Below are 22,732 nucleotides of genomic sequence, written 5' to 3' on the forward strand. Positions count from 1 at the left end.
CCAAACACACTAATGGGAAAGAGACAAAGCCACAGGCCACAGACATCCAGTAAACAGCAGACCACAGTCCGCAAGATGTGTGCTCTTTCCTCCAGCTGACCATGCAGGTACACCAGACAGAACTGCGACTTCCTAAACTCTTTTGTGTGTTTTACCACTGGCTATGTGGCTGGAGAAACCTGAGCAACGTCCAACATTTGGTTGCACCGACAAGCAAAACGCCTTCTACCTGCATCATTAGCCCGATGGCTCTGTTGCACCTCCAAGGATATTTAGCCGTTGGATCGGCTAATAGGAAAAATAAATCTCTCTCTGCCTCTCCGTCCATCTAATGTGCTCTGCAGCCATGTGCTTCCAGTTAAGCTGTCGCTCAGCGCAGAGCAGAGGTTAAGTGAAACTACCTGCTCCTCTGTGTCTGGCGATTATTTGCTTTTGTCCGCGGCGCTGCCAGATCATAAAACACTTGTGTCCACTTTTCTCCTGCCCTGCAGTCCCTGGGGTTCATTACCGTTACGCCTGAACGTGTGGCAGTACAAGCCGGCCTTTTTTTAATATCACGCTGGAGCTTTCTCTAACAGCACGCAGCGCGGGCCAGTCTTTCATCAGCAAGCTGTTATACATTTAGAGCCCTCCCCTTCGTTTTCACTACACTGATGATCTTTGTTCTTGATGTGATGCAATAAATAATGAAAAATGAGGTTTCTGCAGGCAAATAGGAAGAGATATGAAAGTGGACTGGAGCACTGGATCTGGTTTCCTGTCTGAATGGCTGTTAATTAATGAACCAGACGAGAGCTATAATTCTTTATTGGCCCGAGACTGTCAGAGTGCCAGGCAGTTCAGCGATCACAGTCGTCCACATGCAGCCTGCCTCGTGCTTTTATTGTTTCTGTACTTCTCGTTTCTCCGGCCTGAAAGAGCTTGAACTATTCATCATCAAGGAAAATCAAGATAATCCCCCTCTCCTTTCCCCGGCACACTTCCAGATTTAAAAAGATAAGTAATCTGAAGCGGTAATGAGTGAGCAGAGATCAAGTCCTTTTCTGCCCCTCCTCTGAATGAAAAGCTGGCCGGCTCAAAAGGAATCTCAAAAGAAGCCACAGGTGATTTGTCTCCGTCTGTCTGTTTGACTTCATTTGCAGTATTTAGATCAAAAAGAACTCAGATGAGCCGTGTGTGGTTGGACTCCGACACAGTCATTAACTCGGCTACAGATCTCTCTGCCACACTGGCAAGCTACAACTGAACGCTGTAAAGTTCTGCTCTCTTTAGCAGACGCTAGTCATGCAGAATCACTGGTGCCTTCCATAGACAGTAATTAAAGTAAACGAATGACATAAGATACCAGGAAACTGAAACAGTTTGCTGAAGAACAGAAATGTCCGAGTCAATGCATTTAACTCTCAAAAAGGCGGCAGGAGCTTTAAAAATGGCACAAGATATAAAGTTACATTGACTGTATGCTGATCCATGGCTCCCTCTTTTAAATACCATCACCATTTCATGAATGGAGTCTAAATGCACGGCATGAAATATCTGAGTACAAATGGTGGTGTTTGGTCTTTCTGCATGGTGTTTGCATGTCCCCCCCCACCCCCATGCTTGTGTAGGTTTTCTCTGGGTACTCCATCTTCCTCCCACGGTCAAATAAACATGACAGTTTTAATTTGTCCTTCTAATTTTTAAGTGTGTTTGTGTGATGCTCTGTAGTGTACCCTACCTTTCGCCTGATGATGGCTGGAGAAACACACCAGCCTCTCTGTGGCCCTGCAAGGATAAGTATTGACAGTGCATGGATGTATTATTTGCCTTCAATTTCATATTTGTAAAATAAAAATAAAAAAACACTGACATTTCTGATTCAAAATATGTTAGGGAGTATCAACTCTTTTGCACTGTGTATTTGCCGGAAATAAGCTTGCAACATTAACTACATACCCATTTTGGAGTTGAAAGTCCATCCATATTTAGAGTTTGGTTATGCTCATAAAGCATCATTACAGAATGTCACCTATCTCTTTATGCAAATTACATCCTTGTTTTTGTTTTTTTTGACTTCCTGACCCTGTTTTGTACACTCAGCTTTGCTCTTTGCGGCCATGTTTCTTATTTTATTTGCGAACTTTTTCTTCTCAGTTGTCCTCTTGTCTCCAGGCGTGGGCGTAAAAGGGACCGCATTCCCAGCGGAGACAGTTAAGTCCCTCACAAGGGGAAGCAATCAGACCCAAACCTCCAAATGATGAGTGTCATCCTCTTCCCTCCTCATCCGACCAGAGGCTGTGACTGGCGGTTGGGTTGTCCCGTCCTCACCACCACACTCTGGGCTAGGGTTCTCTTTGCTTAACCCACATGTCTGAACTTGAATTACTGCAATAATGAGACGCTAGGAGGACAACAATGGCATCTGCCCCTGCTCTTAGTCACATAGGGAGTTTGTACGTAAAACTCACAACCAAACAACCTCAAACACAGAATGCAGAGTAAAAGTTTGGACAGCAGTGCAGTTTACCGACAAATTAGACACTGGTCAGTGTAAATCTGGTTTATATTAGCGGAGAGACTGATAGAATATCAGTGGAAGAAACCATGTAGTGAATTTGTAGCTTGTGTCATTTTGTACGTAGTAAGTAATTGTCCACATTTCCATGGTGAATTTTTGAAACAGTTGTTTTGATTTTAGTGAAACATGATTGAGAATTTATTTTTTTTTTAAAACTAATCTGAATATACATGTCTTTATTTTAAATTTAAGCACAGATATTCCTGCCACCTAAAGCGCTAAAAGACCAGATTTCACTGCCAGGGCACCACCGCACAAAATATTGGGTATTTTGGGCCAAAAAATACTATTCTGACACTTGCTTAACACGTGAATTTCATCCCAAAACATTGTAGTTTCTAGAGAGGACTTTGTTTAGAACTATACTATATCACAAAAAAAGCCACTGTCCCACACTTTGCTGTTTGATCCGAGGCCTGCGTTCATTCAGTCGCCTTTTTTGAGCACGCTTTCATTCCCTCCCACCTGGCATTAGACGAAAGGCTGTGCCACTAAACACAAGGCAGAGTGGGCTGGACACAGTGGGCACCTTGCCACAGTCTCTTGTCGCCCGTTCTGTGTATTTCCTTCAGAAGTCACCAGGCCGGCCCCTGCTCGGCTCCTTTCTGCCTCGCAAAACGACTACAAAAGCTTCGGGCTAAACGGCCAGAGAGGAGACAATGAATGGCGTTTAACACGGCCGTGCTGAAAGTGATGCGGAGTAAATAAGGGTACTGCCAAAGCCTGCATCAATGAAAACTGGGTGAGGCTGTGGGTGTTGTGGCTAATTGCCAGGCTGGGAGTTTTTCAGGCCTGCCAAGTAGTGCACAAATTGTCACATGCACCAGTGGCCAAACCCAAACCACTATGACCAAGAGTGGAAGTGACATCATTCTCTATGGCTTGGCGGGCAAGGATGATGGCATTATAATAGGGATGGCGTCGCTCTGCAGGGACAAGCCAAGACTTGGTTAACCACTAGGAAACGGCACAAGGGCAAAGTGAACGATAAGAAAAATAAATGAAGGGTTTTTCTTTTCTTTTACTGTTTCACACCTGTTTCGGTCATGCTTTGCCGTCTGAACTTCTCGAGCGAGCCCTCCCGAATGTCTGTTTATAAACAAGTCTCAATATTATTGTGATGTCTGAGCTGAATTCGATAGATTCCTCTGCTGTCAGTCGTGCTTCCGCTGCAATCTGATCCCAAATTGCATTCAACAGTAAATGGAGACGAGCGCGGCTCACTGTGCCTGAACCCCCCCACACGCCCTCTCTAACTTCATCACGGGAGCTCACCGGAGCTCTCGAAGGGGCCATGGGAGTCTGGAAACGAATTTGTCCATTACTCAGAGCGAGACACTAACCTGGAGTTAGAGCGTCTTCTCCATCAGAGTCCGGGGTCTGCCTAGAAGTGTTCCCTTTGAGGCTTTAATGGACTCTGCTAAACTCATTCTCTCTCCATATTACCTTTGCGATTGTCTCCTATCTGGTTTCTATCTGCTTTGTTTACACACATGGCCTCCTCCCCCCCCTCCCCCCCTTCCATCCTCTTATTTTGTCTAATATTAATCCTTCATTTCATCTCTGTGTTTCTGTTTGCTCTTACTGGACACACAGATATGGGATTTTCCTGTCTACGTACAGGATTTGAAAAATGTAGCCTCCGGTTCTGAATTTGCTCTGAATATTTTCCTCAGCTCCTCCCACTGAGGTCAGATTGTTGCCTACATGGAGGGAAACACCTCATTATTTCACACACGGAGCCCTGCAGATTGCTGTAGATTGTCCATCTGAGGCCGTTCATTGACTGTGGAATATTTGTCGCAGTTTTCCTCTCCCCACACATGTGCATCTGGTTTTAATGACTTGCACTCACCCACAGTCCAGTTAAAAGTGGATGGACCCAAATAATGCCAAGACCACATTGGAAATTTTTAGACCTTTAAGAAAGCTTTTTTTTTTTCCTAACAGAAGCAATTGTTTCTGTCATTGATAGTATCTGGTTGTCATGGCTTAGATGTGCCATTTTCTCTTCCCTGCTCTGATTCTAGTTTTCATTCATCACTTTATTATTTTTTTTGTCCTGCACCAGCTTCTAATGATGCAAAACAGCTCTCAATATTTCCTGCTACACCTTAACTTACTTTCTGCTCCAACAGCAGGACTTCTTCAAATATTGCAGCAAAGTTTTATAAAGCGCTTATCAGCAGCACTTCCAATCTCTATTGTATGGAGACCTAATGGTGAGAAAAAAAAAAGAATCTGTTTTAAGTTAGAATAACAATCACAAGAAGTTTTGTGGCAGATTTTTAAAAAAATAATAATTATTTATATTTTAGATGGATTTATACAGTTTTTATTCTGTGGACAATTTTAAAAAGCAGCTGAATACATTTTTATTCCAAGAAGTGTTTAGGTAGACTTGAGCTTTTATAACAGGTACTTCTGACTTTGTGTTTTGTTTTCTGTGTTGGACATATCTGTGCATTTAGTTGTTTTTGCCCTTTTTGTGGAGACATTTATGATATCTGTCTTTGAAAATGTGCTATATATATAGGAACTTTTACTTTTTTAACTTTAAATAGCTTGATATACTGTAATTAGCTTCCATAGATAGATATGTGTTTGCCATTTGGCATTCAATAATCAACTGGATTTGACAGTATTTGGATTGAAAATAATCAGAAAATGACTTTTGATAGAAAAGCAAACAATTCTTTACATGTTGAAATAAGAACAACGTACAAAAATGAGAAATCTATTAGAAGATAAGTTTAAAATGTTATAGGTTTCAAAAAAATATCTTGAACTAAACATTACTCCGTCTTTTTTGAGTTCATAATGGAGATGTTTGGCCGTCCTTTAGGAAATATATTTTTAAAATACCTGCATCAGATTTTTTGCCCTTCAGTTTATAATAGTTTTGCTTGCTTTACAATGTGTGCTAAAGTTCTCAAATGTTTACTAGTTAGCGAGCTTATTCTGCAATATTTTTTGGTTTATTCTTCTCAAAAAATAGCATTTTCTTTCCCTGCAAATTGGTTTTCAACTATTCCCAGGGGAACTAACTCTCTATCTTCCAGATGACTCAATTAGTTTTCTGTCTTCCAAAATTAGTGCACACATGGACAGAGAAGGGCCTTTTAAATCCCTAAATAGCTCAAAGAATAAACTGCAGTGTCCGCAAAGAAAGACCTCGTTTATCATTCAGCGGTTCACAGGACTGTTGTTGTGGACACTTATTTTAGATATTTGGCACTTATTTGGTCATCATTAGATCTGAAATTAGATCATCTGTGCCTTGAACCTGAGATGAAAGGAGTAAACGGATTGTTAGTTCTCAGAGACCCAAAGAGGGTGGGAATGGGATTCTCTTTTTTTTTGTATGTGTGCGAGGATGAGAGTGTGTGTGTGTTTGGGCAGCATCATGCATTTTGACACGTGTGTGTGTGTGTGTGTGTGTGTGTGTGTGTGTGTGTGTGTGTGTGTGTGTGAGAGTCCGTGTGAAGGTTTTTTTATTTTTAATCTGGCAACTGATTGTGCGTGTCATGCCGAGGACAAACAGGGAAGGCTGTTCGCCTACGCAGCTGCATGTCCACAGGCTGTTGAGTAGCCACCTCTTATCATAGCCGTATACAACAGCGTATTGTTTGGCCAGATGAGAGCCTAACTCTCTCATTAAGGTCACTGGGGAAGAGGATGGGAACTCAGAAGCGGAAACCCATGACACTTTTAGGCCCCTGCTCAAGGGAAGACACTTGTGTTGAACTCGTGTGTGGGTACGGCGGTGAATGGAGGCTTCACAGCGGAAATACGACCCTGATGCTTTCATCTGGAGTGCGAACTAAAATCTTCTGCTCATTGCGGCTGTGGGAAACAGAATTTGGTTAAATTAGGCGTGAAAATGTGGCTTTTTTTTATTCAATAATATCGCTCAGATTCTGCTGAAATATAATGAAAATGGCTCCCTCTGGTGTTAAATGAGAATAATAATCGGTTAGAGTTTGCCTCCTGGTCCCACTTGGCACTGCTTACTGGAATCAGGAAACTTTTTTTTTTATTACTCCAATCCTTTGAGTTTATATTGCTGCTGCACTTTAATTTTGATCAGTAATTATGATCATAAAGTTTGTGGATCAGCCTGAGTTCCTTTGGATGACAACACAGGAGACATCTGTGCGCCCGCAACGTTCGGGCCGAGGAGCTGCTCCCCCTGCGGTTGGCTGCTAGTGGAAAAACCCATAATGGCCTTTAATTGGGACTTTAATTGTGTGTGTGGTGGAGCAAAAGCATTGACTACAAAACTGGTGGTATTTGAGTGCATACATGCATCTTTTGTGTAAGTATATGTGTGGCTCACCCGATCCTCTTCCTTTCTTGGCTAGTGAATGGCTTCAGTTGGAGTCAGAGCAGCCATGTCAAGTCATAAACATCATTATCTGTACTGCCTATGAGGAATTGGCAATTGGTGAGTCAAATGCAACACATAGATGCACACACTGTTGTTTGTGCAAACATAAAGATCATTTAGTTATCAGTTGTCCCAATTTATCAACGCTTTCTGGGTATATTTAAATATGATGCTGGTGACTGCGTTCAGTTGTAAAGACAACAAGATGATGTTTGACGCCATGAAATGACTTTACTTAAATACTTTTCTCTTTGTACTATGCTATTTGTATCACTTTACAACTATTTGAATGCTTGTAAAGAGGATATAAATATAGAAATTCGCAGGTAGTGACAACAGGCATACCTGTCTACACTTAAAAAAATAAGAAGAGCTTAGTCTATAAATTACCTTTTAAGTAATAAGGTAGAATAACACGTAGAGTAAGAATTGAACACATAAAGGAGTTGTAATCAGGCACTTGAAACACAACACATTAAATATCAGTCATTTGTTAATAATTTCAAATTCAAAAATACTTTGTTGATCCCAAATAATTAAATGTTGTTGCAACTCATATTAATTCAAAGATTCTCAGAGTGATGAAGCCAACATTTCTCCTCTGAGCTTCAGCATAGTCCAGCTAGTCAGTCGACCTCGGGGCTGAAATCCGTAACAAAGCCAAAGAGGGTACACTTGAATACTGCATTAGAGCATGGCGATTCAGATATTTGTGTTCCTGAATGATTACATTCAAACTCTATTGTGTGAACAATAAATTAATCCATAGTTCCACAGAATCCGCAGGCTTTAGGTTAGCTACCTAAAGCAGCGGCATCGACTGGCTTCTTCAATTTAACGTTGTTGTTCATTGCTGAGCTATGAATGCAAATATACAAGAAAGGGTTCTTTTTTTCTGCTAAGTATTTAATGGGTTTTAGAAAGTGTGCCCAATACTCATTAACTGCATCACTCCATTTTATTACACATAACCTAGTTTACTGACTCATTTGTGTTGATTTCTTTGTATATGAGAACTTCTTGTGTTGTTATCTACATCTGGTGTAAATTTCATGTCAATAGAGCCCTTAGAAATATATTTACTGGGAAAAAGTGTTGACATATTCAATACGTACTTTCCCCATGGCAAGCTGTGGGGAATGCCTCTGAAGAAAATTTGCAAGGTGACATTTGACCTCTTGAAATTGCCTTCCAAGAATACTCCTTAAATAGTTATCATCACACTGCATGTTATTTCAACGGTCCTCTGTGAAAAATGGGAATAAGAGGCATGTCACACAGCGTGGATAAACTGGGTGTTGATGCACACGTGTCAAACACAAGGCAAAGCAGAGATGAAAGGAGGAGAGTGTACATGAAGCTGTCTGCCTGTCATGATTTTTGCTGGCACCGCTCTGGACATTTGTAAGCGACGGAAAACAAGACGCCACGTTGTTTTCCGATCACGTTGGGTCGTCCTGGCCTCTGTTCTGTGCGCCACACACACTCACCTACACACACATGCGCCCACGCTGCCAAAAGAGAGGCAGGAGCTTGTGGTTTCAGTGCAGTGACGGCGGCGTGTAGTCGGGGTGGCGGCGCTTCAGGAGCAGCTCCTCGTTCTGGAGAAGCCTGTTTGTGTTGGCCCTGAATTAATAACTTTTCATTTAGTGCGGAAATGACAGGAATAGTAATTAAGGAAATGGAATGATTTTATTGGCCATGATGTTTATATTAAGTTCCAGATGTGCAGCAGCTGCCTGCAGAGCACGAGGCCCTGCCCCCATGTGTGCTATCTACAATGGAGGAACTCTTATTAAAAGAGTAAGATAACGACTCCAGCCAAACTCACGACTGTGTACATTAAAGAAACGTGTGGTGTTTCATTCACAGTATGTAGGAAGCTAAACTACAATCATGTCTGGGTTGATTAATGAAAGGCCGTCACAAAGCACCGTGAGGTCTGCTTCAAATTTATAAATCTGCCCCCAAAGTGCAATTTATTTGCAGATATAATGTTACTCCATTTCAGGGCTGATTTGCTTGAATGGAAAAGTTAATATTAAAGAGTGACTGTTCAGCATTTTTGGGTGGCCCTGACATATGTGAGATCCTTGTTGCACCGTAGTTCACTGTGCTTTAAATGGAAATGACAACAGCACCGAGATCCCTGCTTTTCCCTGTCAAACTTTCAGTTTGGATTTCAAATTAAAAGCAAATCTGTGTATTTTGAGACCAAAGATGTTTTTATAAGCTGATGACAAGGAATTGACAAATGTATTCTGAACACTACCTGGACATTTAATGCAATACTGTTGAATGGGGGGGGGGAATTCCTGCACGTAATTTGTGTTCTTGATGATCACTTATACATACATGCAACATTGTGAATCAGTGTTCCCAAAACTTAACTTAGACAACTAAATAACTCCAGTAGTCACTATGCTAATCAGCTATGTTTCACTACTTCTGTTTTGAAATTTTTATGGCAAAACCTATGCATACTATATAATATATCTACCTAGATATAGACCTCCCACATGGTTTGGAAAGAAAGTGCCCTGACTCCAAGCTTCTGTGTTTGACTGTGTCTTTTCTAGACAGAGCCATTGACAGGGCTGTTTCTGCCATTACTTCTTCTTTGTTTTTCTTTCCCATAGATTAGTGCTTCAGTGTTTAGATGTGTCTCTTTTCTGAAAGGAGCCATTGATTGAAATATTACTGCTGGTAATTTTGTATACCCTTTGTTTTCTTGTTTTATTTTGGTTTTTGGTTTTTCAGGCATATCATATAAAGAAGCTGGTTGCCTACATGTGTCAGGGCATATTTGCTCGCCATAAAAAATATCTTAGGATGGTATCCTACTTGTGTGATGAACTTAATTAAATCAGAGTTTAATTAAGTTAAACTCTGATTAACTTAACTCGGATCAAAGTCTGTCTACTTTGATCCCCTGGCATCAAAGTAGACAGACTGCGTAATGAAATATGAAATTGGATTGGTATGACCCTTACAAATGTACACAAGTCTTTGCCTATATTCTGCTGATGTTGAAAAAACACAATTTCGCAGTGGTTGTGTTTCCATAAAATAAGAAATTAAATTAAAATCACACGTGAATAAGCTGGTTCACGCTATAAGTCATTAAAAATTATGCCCACGAAGGATGTAAAAAGTTACATGAGATATTCATATTTCAGCCATGGCGCTAGTGCTCATCATTAGCCATCACAGGAGGCATCTGCATCTTATTCAGGCGTTTGAGAAACAAGGTTCTTATACTTGGGAGCAGCTACGTATGTGACGCTTTGGGGAAACAGTGGTCTGTGATTTTAAAGAATGGATTGACACACAACTTTTTATGAATTGTGCAATAGTCTGAGAGCTCCGATGGAGTCAGCTGCATTGTTTGGAAAAAACAAACCACCATCCTACTACTACTTCAGGTTGTCTTCCTCATGGTTTTTGCCAGTAGTAACATGTGGCTGTTGATCACATGACTCGTGACGCAATAAAAGTGTTCCCATTGCAGTTTTGCCAAATGCATTTATTTTGATATGGCCAAAAAAATCACCTTATACCAGTGCAAAAACTTTTATTGAAAAACATTAGTTTTTTTTTTTTTAATTGTCATGTTTCTATTAAGCAAATTTGTTTTTGTGATTTCAATTTGCGCAATTTTACGATTAATGTAAACGCAGCTAGAGTGACGTGGGATCAGTTTGTAACACCTAAAAGAAATTTATAGGACTAGATATGAATTGGGCATATAAAATACTATGAGATGAAATTTGTTTTGATGTGTCACCAAATAAATAAATTAAACTCAATAGATTCAAAATATATATTTTACTCATGGCTTAACATTTTGAAACCATTGAAGAATACAAATACGTAAATAGAAACGTCTTTATCAAGAGATTATGAGGCGATGCACATTCTCTGCAGTCAGTTGAACTAAACGTATGTTTATCTGTTCTGTGACATAGAATTTGATACATTCAATATCAGTGAAAACACAAATGATATATTTCTTAGTGTTGTGGTGGGATTTCTGCCATTTCTGTTGTATTTCACAATATTCAACAAAGTTCTTTTGAAACAAAAGAAAAGATAAAATCATTTTCGATGTTCTCTAAAAAAACCATCATAGTGAACATAGTGAGATCCTGTGATGGCCAAAGGTTGATAGGTGATAGCACACTTGATGTGTATGTTGTGTGTGTTCTTAACTAAAACCAACTGTTTTCCAACTCTTATTTTGAATGGCTCTTTACAGCAACATGTTTTTTGGATTAATTTATTTCTGCCCTGGATCTACGGAGAGCTCAACATGCTGGAGAAACTTCCAGGGAAATGGGTAAAAAAAATCACAATAAAGGCAGGGTAACATGTGAGAATACTTGAGACCATCAGATCGTGTATAGATGAATCCAACAAAACAATAAAGGAAGAATAACTCAGCGAATTGTGAACTCTCACGCTTGTTCTGTATTTATGTCAGGAGATTTAAAAGTCATAAGCCCCACTCTCACTGTTGTTTTGGAAGTGAGTTTAAATACAGAGGAAATGCTGAATTTCCCCATCCTCTTTCTTATGGCGGTCACTTTTCTCCTTCTTACTCGAGAGTCATTCATTATGGAGATGTTTTCCTTTTTGCATGGCAATAGTATAGCCGTGCCCATTACTGCACCCAGTGATGTTTTGCTCTGTTGTGATGTGCTCCCATCTGGTTTCCAGCGAAAATGCATCACTCCATTAACATTGCCTGTGATCTAGAGGATGCTTTAATCTAAGACTATAAACTCCACTTAATTACATCCTCTAAAGGAGCTCTATTAGTATAATGCAATCAAACAGGGAGCACATCCATTTTGGCAAGTCAAACATGCTCAGATGGCTCTTGAAAGTGTTTACTTTTTGTCTTCTGATCAGCTCATAAAATTATGTTTAGAGGTCCCATGTTCAAAAACCTGGTCTGATACTCGTAACCTCATGGGTAAAAATAAAACTCACTGGTAATATATGGCAGATTCTGTTTTTTGCAACCAAAAAACAAGCATGATAATTGAGCTCTGGAGAGTCTAAACAGTCTCTCTGTGTGGCGCACAGATGACTTTATGCTTGACCTTTCATGCGTCTCACTTCATCACCTCAAGCCATATTCTTAATTGCTGTCTGTGTGTTGTTCCAGTTTCCAACATTCTGGAAAGATTTCTATCAATCTAAACTTCAAGATAAAAAGCAAAACTGGATAGTTTAAAATTATATACAAAGACATTTCTGTAAAATGTGACGTTTCTTTTTTTAATGTTGTGCTATTTACTAAAATTAGTTGAAATGCAAATAGTTGTTTGTTTTCAGTATACAACATCTTTGCCAGTATTTTGTATGCGTAATAACTTGGCTCTGATGATAGAAACCTTATGAAAGAGAAGAATGAAAAAATCCATTGTTGAAGGAAAGCTGTCGCATTTTCAGTTTGCCTGAAGTCACGTAGAAGACACATGCAAACATGTGGAAGATGGTGCTCCATTCAGACAAGAACAACATTAAATTTAAAAAATAATAATTTAATATAGTAGAAAACTAACACTTCAAATCACTGATTAAACTGTGTTAACAAAGAAATATGGTTTCTACAGGGTCAGGGAAGCGAGATAGTTGATGGGAAGATGGATTAAACTAAATATAGGGTAAGAAACTGCAAAAGAGTTGACACAAGATTCAACTTCAAGAAGGATAACAATCCTAAACATACAGCCAGAGTTACAAAGGAATGGTTAAAATCAAAATAAAATTTCATTTCATTTCATTTAAAAAAAAAAACATATTTTACATATCGATGCACATAGCTCCATTATTAAAGCATAATGATGACTACCACGTTATGAAGAAATTAAATGTACTAGGAACTGTGCATCAGTTGTAGGATTTAATTTGTCAAAAAAAAAAACATAAACGCCATTCCACAAGTATAGAGATCATTTATCAGAGCTCCCAGTATATCAATGTGTTAGAATGGACCAATCAAAGGACTAGATGTACGGAATGGATTGAATGATGAATTCAAAAAAGTACAAATATAAACCAACTTAAAAAACCGTTTAAAAATGATCTTATTGGGAAATATGATATATGTTGTATAAGATGAGTGTTTCAAAGACAATAAATGCTACTGATGATATAAAAAGTATTTAAATAAATTGTACACCTAAAGATGAAAATGTGAGATTTAAATGTCATGTAAGGTGGAAATAATTAATGTATTTCTGGTGTTTGGACATTTAATTGTTTGTAAGTGATGAGTATGAAAGGGTCAGGAAATCATACGATTGTGTATCTTCTAACTGCTCCTTTTTTCGAAAAGGCAATATAAAATTGCATGTCAATTGGGTATGATAATTTGTTTTAATTATATAATAATTTGTCTGTTTTAAATAAATAAATAAAGTTCAGACCAAAGGTCTGTATTGAGGTTTTATTTTTGTATGTTTAGAAAAACATTTTAATAATTGTGTAACGGAAAGTCCCTATGCTGATAGAGGACATCCTCAATTTATTTTTTCTTTATATTCCATGTGCATACTGAATGTGAGTCTGTTCTTCAGCTGCTCATATTTAATCACGCAGATTAAAGCCACCTGCACAATGTGTGTTGTAGATGTCTTCTTTTGATTTATGAGACCTATTTGATTATATTTAGCATATTCTCATCAGGACCAATATTACATTTAAACATTGTTCAGTGACTGAACTTATTGTTTCACCCAAAATAGCAACTTTTTTTCTGTAACTCAGAGCTTCAGGTGTTAAGTTAGACAAATTGTCCACAAATGTTCAACTTATCGGGGGTTCTAAATCCTAAACTCTAAAGCAGAAATGAAAAATCGGATCATATTGCACAATTTAGTCAAATACTGATGTATAAATGATTGTTTTGGCTGTCTGAAAACTGATATATTACTTATTTTCTAGCAAATGTAGAGGTGTAATAATTGCAGGGTAACCTGTGATTCAAAGCTAATAGGCACACACTGCTAGAGAAGATTCATTGTAACATCCTATTGACCTTTGCTTCAATCAAAAACAACAGGAAACTGAAGTGCAGACCAATGAACCAGAAAGAAGTCCTGGTGGCTACTTCTATCTTATGTTTCCATCAAAAGTAAGAACTTTAATGTGGAAATGACACCTTTCCTAATTGTTGTAAAAAGAGACAACAGGCTAACTACAATTGTCAATATAGACAGAAAACTTATTTTGAATAACAAACTAATTATCAAGCCTGAATTGCTTGATAAGTAGGATCAATAGGAATGTATGTATGACTGGACTGAATTGTTTTTTGAGTTTTTCTTTTTTCTTTTCTAGTGTCTTGATATGACATGAATTGATGCTATAAAAATAAACTGAATTAAACTGAACAGAAATGAACAGTACTGTGAATGTGGAGTGTGAGTTAATGCAGCAATAACAAAAACAATTTAATTAGTGCCAAAATTGCGGTGTTTTAATATTAGATTTAGTTACTTATGTGACACCTTCAGCTTCTATGTAGTTTTTCCTATTTAGTCTATTTTTGTCCCTGTTAGACCTAAGCTTGTTATAAACCAATGGTTTCAAAATATGCCTTCTTAATTATTCTATAATATATATAAAAAATATTTCTTAAAAGAATAAAACTGTGAATATAACAGTGAACTGTGTTATTGCTACTTCTCTTCAAAGGTTCCCTAGTGCTAATTTCGTAACGTCCGGTACCACTGACGAATTTCCGATTTTTTTTCTTCACGGAAGAACAACAATGGCGTCTTGTAGTAAGGTAGTCGTATTATAGTGTTATTTACATGGGGAAATATTTGTATAGCTAAAAGACAACCGGTATATATTGTTAGTTGACTGTATATATAAGAGGTGAATCGGCTTAGATGAATTATTGTTGTTTAAAATGTCGTGTTGTTGTGCTAAGCTAACTGTAGTTAGCCTGCACGCTAACTTTTAATCTGTCAGCTGTGTTCGGCTAGTCAGACCGTAATTTAAAAAACTGATCACAATAAACGAATGATTTGCGTCGCCTTTTGTATAAATCCTGATGTTTTTCTTTTTTTAAGGACCCAGTTGCCGCTACTGAAGAAGAACCGACAGAAACTGCGGCTTCCCATAAGAGAGAAGAAAGACTACGTAAATTCAGAGAGTTGCATTTTAAACGGGTGAGTTGCTGCCAGATTCATTTCGCAGAGCTAAATGAATCTGGCATTCGTTTAGCCAGATTCATCTGTATTTTCGGTAAATGACAAATGGCTTATGGAAATACCCGTTTAAGCGTCTCTGTGTGAACCTCATCAGCATAACAAAATATCTTCCTATAAATCTTATTTCCATCGCAGAATGAGGCTCGTAAACTGAATCATCAGGAGGTAGTGGAGGAGGACAAGAGACTGAAACTTCCGTCAAACTGGGAAGCTAAAAAATCCAGGTTGGAGTGGGAGCTTGCCGAAGATGAAAAGAAAAAGGTATTTTCCACTATGTCTGTAATACAGTACTGCGTTAAAAACATTGGTCCACTCCTGAGTTCCTTATTGTTAGTTTGCGAAGCTTTTCTTATTAGGAAGTCATTTATTTATTTATTTATTTATTTATTTATACTCTGTCATCATAATTCTTTCCACACTTATTGCAGGAATTCAATCATAGTGATTACAGGTGTTTTTGTAGTTTTTTGATTGTACCTTTAATAAAGCAGATGGTTACCAGTTAGAATTTCACAATAACGATTCTTTAAAGTCGCTAAATTTTAACTTCTTGATTTTGATGCATTTTTTTAAATTCTTGCTTCACTAAGAAACAGAAGTTTCCAAAATGCGTATTCAAGAAATCACTCTTATTCCGCTGATTCATCTCTTGACGTTGTTATGCATAGGCTGGAATCAAATTCTCATGGTTTGAATTCCTTGAGCAAAAATGCCATGGTATCATGATATTCACACAAATTTTTAAACTAAAGTGCATAACATGAAACAGCTACTTTTTACCAGTAATAATCAATTACTGCAGCAACAGTAGGAATATCTGCTGGTTTTCTGTTTTATTGGAAGTAATTAATACTGTCATAATGTTAATCGTCGTAACATTTGTATAGCAATTCGTACAGAATGGTAGAGAACCTAAAAAATAAAGGCAATAAATAACTTTAATTGTAGTAAACATACTTATTCAATTTCTTTGTTCTATGGACTTTCTCTTTCTTTGGCATCTTGTTTAAAGGCCTTAGAATTTGTAATAAACTCATTCTTTTTATTTTCAAAACTTTAGTATACAATACATTGAATATTGCTATCAAAAAGGACTGATTGAATCCAATGTTTGGTAGCTGTAATATTTCAGGAACCATGCATTCATACTCTGCTTGACAATAATATATTTGCCCAGCCGGATGATAATTACCCTGCCATTGTTGTCGTCTCCTTATTTACATCTTAGTAAACCATGGCTGAAACATCAAGGCACAAATGTCGTGTTGTTGTGCTAAGCTACCTGAGGTTAGCTTGCATGCTAACTACAGGTTAGCATAACTTTTAATCTGTCAAATGTGTTTCGCTGCTCCGACAGATGATGACCCCATTGTCTATCATCACAATGGGAAAAGGGAAGAAAATGTGGCCTAATGGCAGTTGATATTTTAACCACAATATTGCAGAAAAATATAGATGTTTAATGTTTTCTTAACAATTTGCAGGCCTGGTGCCTAACTTGGTTTGGTTTAAAAAGGCCACAAGATAGCAAGAAAACATTACAACATTGCAATTAACCAATGTTTTTTGATCACTGCTCACTTCCCCTTACATTATCATAATATCCCTGATCTTTAAGAGCTCAGGGACAGATCTGTACCAGAGATCTATACCAGATGTGGAAATGAAGGACAATGAAACTCCAAGTCGATTAATTATATTATTAACAAGCATCATAGAGTTTTAGTGGGGATATTTTTCAATGACACCTATCAGTGTAATCTTTTGTGACTGAGACATTGCACACGTTGATCTTGCAGAGAAGATTGAGGTTTAATAAATTGTGCAGCTCTGACTGAACATTTACCTTCAAGGAATGTGCGGCTCATGGTGAGGACTATCACAGAGTGAAGCTGCTGGAAATCACTGCTGATGAGGCAGAGCGATGGGAGAGGAAGAAGAAGAAGAAGAATCCGGACACAGGATTCGCAGGTTTGACGGCTTCACTTAGACGTTGAAAGAAAACATCTCAGTTCTATTTGGTTTCACCTGCATTACAGATCACATGTCAGCCATTGGAAGATGAAGTAAGATACCCTTTTCACTACTTAAACAAATTTCTTTTGGTATTAATAAAAAGTTTGTGCATTCACTGGTCACAGTACAACAGGATCCAAGTTGCATAGTATTCACTGGGATCATACTACCGACAACAAACCCCGTCAGATTGTATTAGACACTGATGCTGTATCGAACTTATGGTATCCAGTTTCATGTTTCCCCTCTGCTTTATTCAGAGGTAAATCATTATGACAATGAATATGTTTTAAAACGCAAGTTTTATCAAGATAAATTTGCTTTAACAGATTGAAAATATCAAATATTAGGAATAGACAGAATCGGTTGAACGGGGACCAGCAATCAGAATAAACCTCCAGTTGGTGAACATGCCACACTTTCACCTTACAGCGCCTCTTTGTGGACCCTGTTACAAAGTTAAGAAGCATTTATTTACAATACCATTAACCTGTTTAAAAATGAAGAAGAAATGGCACAAAAGCTGTTTAAAATAATATAGTCTCATGGAAAATGGCAAATTTCTAAGGCAGCTGCTCTCTAACAGATATGGCGTTACATTACTCCTGCAGAAAAATAATAATTGATGATGGCTCTGGGTAGAAAGGCTAGTAAATAATGTTAAATGCTGTTTTTCTATCCTCTTTTGTTATAGTTAATAATGTAAAATCTGTCCCACATTGGGTTGTCAAATTGTACACAATGTAGCAATATTAAATGAGAAAGAATACATAGGTTGTTTTTTTTGTTTTTTTCTTTTCGGGAGGTGGGGGGGTGGAGTGTTTGCGCACATGTTCCATCCCGTCTTAATAAGATTAGGTCCCACAACTTGAAGGAACCACAAGGATTCTATCTTTTAAATAGGCAGCTCACCACCCACATATTCAATTTTATGATCAATTCACAGGATTCACTTTAGTTTGAACTATGGGTGACAGTCTTATCTATCTGATCTGATCTCTGTTTAGGATCTTTCACAGCTAATGTTATTACCAAACATTGTGTCACACACTAAAATCGCTGTCAGTTCCAGATTACATTCACTCTGGAATCCTCCTGTGAGCGTTTTAACTATATCTGGAATTAACATTCTAGGGAATGCCGTTTAGATCAAACAGTTTTATTTTGGGCATGGGCAACCCTGTTCTCACGCTTTCGAACCCTCTTCGTCTAGTGATTAGTAATGCAATGTAGTGTGCCGATTCCAAAAGCAGAGCGCTGGGGTTCTGTTCTTCCACTGTGCTTCCGTGTGTGTGAGTGAGTGAGTGAGAAACATGCTGACTCTTTGTATGGCCAGTTTTCCATGATGGCAGATTGTGAAGCAACGATATAAGCGCATATATCGATATAAGCGCGTCTCCAAATTTAATCTGTAGAGAAAAGAACTTGCTGCTGAATGTGGCTGTCCTCCAATGTCTCAATCTCCCTCCACCAGAGGGGATTCAGGAGAGAGGATGGGAGGAGGGAATATGTCTCTTTGACCCTGCTTAACCAGCTGCAGCTTGTGTTACTGTGCCTCGTGCCTGCTTGCTGTTTGTTCCACTAATTATAACTTCTTTTTTCTTTTTTTTTGGTTTTATCTTGCCATCTCCCACAAATACACACACACAATGGACTACAGGTTATGCAGAGGCCCAATTCCGACAGTACCAGAGACTCACCAAGCAAATCAGGCCAGATTTGCAAAGCTATGAGAAGCAAAGGGAGGAAAGGTACGTGTGGAAGAATACAGTGCTGTACAAAATAGAGTTTTGTATGTGATTTAACATTTTTCGAGATGCCAAGTTCAGTTTTACTCCAATGACTGATTACAGCCGGACCAGTTAAATTAAGAAATTTGTTAAATAGAACATGTGTGGCAACAACAAAGGCTAAAAGACCTCCAAATGCAGTATATTCTTCTTTGATGTTAAATTATGTACACTGCAAAAACACAAAATCTCACCAAGTATCTTTGGTCTACTTTCTATTACAGTTATCTTAGTACACTTGAAATAAGGCAAAACTAATGCATGTGTAACTTTTCACCAAGATATAGGAGCTTGTTTTAAGTAAATCATTGCTTAATGTTTTTTTTTTCTTTTAAGTGTCAGTGGAACCAGCAGATTAGCTCTATGCCTCTTGCGCAGAACTAAGGATATTACTGACTCCTTCACATAAATATTAATGAATTATTTACTTAAAATAAGTCCCAATATCTTGCTGAAAGGTTACTTGGAAGGTAGTTTTGTCATATTTCAAGTGTACAAAGATATTTGCGCTGAAAACCAGACCAACTACTTTGTAAAATTGTGTTTTGGCAGTGTTCATGATTCAACAATAAAAAGAGATTCATCCGAAATGGCATCCTTGTGTGAGTTTTAATGTGAAACCTGTCTGATCAAAAACAATAAACAGGCTTGTCTCACATTTGGCAAAAAAATGTCACAAGGATCCCTAAGATTTATACAGATATTTGAAAGGTGTATCCCAAAAGACCTGGCATAAAACTAACGACTTTCAAGAAAAAAACCCAACAAATGTAGTGTATAATGTTATCATTTGAAGCAGCCTTTTTTAACTCACATTATCACATCAGTTATGTCTATAATTAAAAATTTGTGTGACAAAAAGCTAAATGAGGATCATAAGGTTGATTGAAGGGCATAACTGAAATCTCAAATAAAAAAGATAAATTGTAGCCATTGGCCCGGTGCAACCAACTCAGAAGTCACCCATCATGTGTTCATAAAGAATTAAGTCGATGTTTAGCCATGCACTCCTCAATTTCCCCAGGGATTTTATTTTGACATGGTTACACAATTCAGAAAAAAAATGTTTTTAAAGTGTAGATGCACAGGACATGCATGCTAATGTCAAGAGGATTTTGGTGCCTGGAGGCTTATTACCCTTTTACTGCTACCACATGCACCCTAGCAAAGGAGTCCACTGTCACGTATGCCCAGAAGCAGCATCATCTTCCTTGTTTGGATGCTTAAAATCACAATGGTGGAATAGAAAAGTCAGTTTAAGTGTGTTAAAATGCTGGTTATCTCTGGTTATGCATTTCTAATTCTTTTGCTGATACTGCTTCACAGCGGTGAGGATTTCTACCCCACGTCCAATAGCCTGAGCTACGGCAGCCATGTTCCCACAAAGGACGGCATTGACCGCATGGTGGAGGATGTTGAGAAACAGTAAGTCATAGTTGTAAATTCTTAGAAGTTCCCTATTATGTCTTGACCTTTAGTTAATTTGAGCTTCCAATCCAGTGCCATTCTGACATGGCAGCTTTCTCAGGTCAACTGATCCATGCTTCTTTCTTTGTTAGAAAGGAGCATAAGAATGGCATAGGAAGCTAAAAGTATGAAGACACACTAAATCCTTGTTAATACCCTGTTACCCAGCCTTAAACCCCCTTTTGAAAAGCAAATGTAGGAAATCTACCTTAACTTTGGTACTTAACATTGGCTCAGGCTATTGAAACAATTCCTGTTTTTCATTTATCTCAGAATGAGAGCGAGTTGAGTCACACTGGCACACCACAAACATAGTGTGGTGATACAGTAAGTGTCAGCGACGTAAGTCGACTTCTGTGATAGACCAGAGCCCGTCTAATTTGAAACAAAATCAACTCCAGGGTATAAATCCTGGCCCAAAGCAACAGTTAATCTTAAAATTTATGAGAAAATATAGTAAGAGCTTATTCAACTGGGACAGGCCTGTCAGTGTAAATAGCAGATGTTTTTTACACCTAGCATTACCATTACATCTTGCAAGGAATGATGTATTTCCTTATTTTGCTCTGTGAAGCATTTTGTAATGTGCATTTCAATACATACTTTAGTTTTGGTTTGTGTATATATATATAAAGTTATTTTAAAAAGTGTCTGCACTCTGGTGTGCCTCAAGTCTTAATGTTTGGGCTCCTTAACATTTCATCGCCAGTGTTTCCCCAAATTGTTCTGTATTTGACAATCCTAGACTTGTGTTGGAGATGCAACTGTAGAACATTAGACAAGGACTTAGCTGCCAGGGATGACGCACAATAATGCTTTGAAGACATGGCGAATCAAGAGTAGGAGCTCACAAATTGACAGTATTTTCCTCGGAGCATCTACTTGTGTGTGTGTTAGGTTTTCCATCCCCACTCACCCTACCAAATTTAAGCGCATGCCCCCAAAAATATTGCTTGCAGACAATTATTGTTATTGGATATGCCATGGATAGGGGCCACACTGGTTCATGCAGTCCTTCATGGATTGTTTTTTTTTTTTTGTTTTTTTTGGCAATTGTCAGGATTGAGAAGCGTGCCAAATACAGCCGGCGCAGGGCGTACAACGACGATGCAGACATCGACTACATCAACGAAAGGAACGCCAAGTTCAACAAGAAGGCAGAGCGCTTCTATGGCAAATACACAGCAGAGATCAAACAGAACTTGGAGAGAGGAACAGCCGTCTAGTCTGTCTCGTCACCTCTGTGATTTTTTTTTTTTTGCTTATGCTTTTAAGCAATCTGAGTCCTTTGATTGGTGGATTTGATCTGACATGCATCTCTTATACTATTTTGTCTCCTGTTACTTTGTACAGTATTAAACCTTAGAAAAGATGTACCCCCCCTTTTTAATAAACCATGTCTAATTACACAGTAATCCTGCTTGCTTATTGGCTTTTGTGTTTGCCGTGTGTGGTCTTTTGATTGAAATATTTTAAGCTTAAGAATAAATATTAACTACCATCATACCTTCATCTCAGTACTAACTTGCCTAGGGCTGTGATGTGACCAAGAAAGCCTTGTGACTGTGGCTGAGAAGAGCAAACGGGTTCCCATGCAAGCCTATTCCTGATCTGCAAATGAAGTGGCATTGCACCCTCTGCAGGACCTTTTTGGGAGGTTAAATGCACCCATTTAGTATTTTTCTGAAATGTTTTAAATTCTTTATATTCCATAAAGATGCATGATTTTAGTTTCTACTCCAAAGTTGGTATACCTGGGGATACTGTTAGAGAAACATTTGCTGTGGCACATTTCAGAATGTCACTTCCATTATTGATACAAGTTGGGGAAAAAAAAAAAAGACAAGGTAGATTTCTATCAAAGCAATTGTCTGAGCTCAAGTTAGAACAGGGGGATGAAGTCTGGCTGTAAGAAATTCCAATGTACAATTAATTTTATTACAGTGATAATTCTCTTGATTTATTACACAGCTTTGCAGTTCAGCAATAATTTACTAGCATTTGTGCCAAGATGCTGTCAAGGCTACCGCAACACCAAGCACACCTGCTCCTGAGTTTGATTATACACATTTGAAAAGATGTAACAGATGTCCTGATCAATACTAATCAGCAAATGTATCTATTTTGTAGGAACAAGGTAGAGATGCATCATTCTGAATTGATTGGGCAACCATTAACCAGTTTGAACTAAATTACACATCCCTTCTGATTAGGATCTAAATCTGTCAAGAGGCAGAATAATTGCTCATGATTTTAAAGAAAACAGTGCCATCAT

The 22,732-nt window shown here is 38.2% G+C and overlaps 1 protein-coding gene across 1 annotated transcript; it reads left to right on the plus strand.

The window, feature by feature from the left end:
- The first annotated feature begins 14,655 nt into the window (after positions 1–14,655).
- On the plus strand, positions 14,656–21,872 carry syf2 (SYF2 pre-mRNA-splicing factor). The gene is made up of 7 exons (XM_016661867.1): positions 14,656–14,754; positions 15,044–15,142; positions 15,320–15,445; positions 17,038–17,155; positions 18,861–18,951; positions 20,317–20,415; positions 21,518–21,872. The coding sequence occupies exons 1-7, from the start codon at positions 14,737–14,739 to the stop codon at positions 21,681–21,683; spliced, it is 717 nt and encodes a 238-aa protein (XP_016517353.1). The 5' UTR covers positions 14,656–14,736; the 3' UTR covers positions 21,684–21,872.
- Positions 21,873–22,732: the final 860 nt, after the last annotated feature.

This window comes from Poecilia formosa, unplaced genomic scaffold, assembly GCF_000485575.1.
Source record: "Poecilia formosa unplaced genomic scaffold, Poecilia_formosa-5.1.2 Scaffold8, whole genome shotgun sequence".
NCBI classification, from domain to species: Eukaryota; Metazoa; Chordata; class Actinopteri; order Cyprinodontiformes; family Poeciliidae; genus Poecilia; species Poecilia formosa.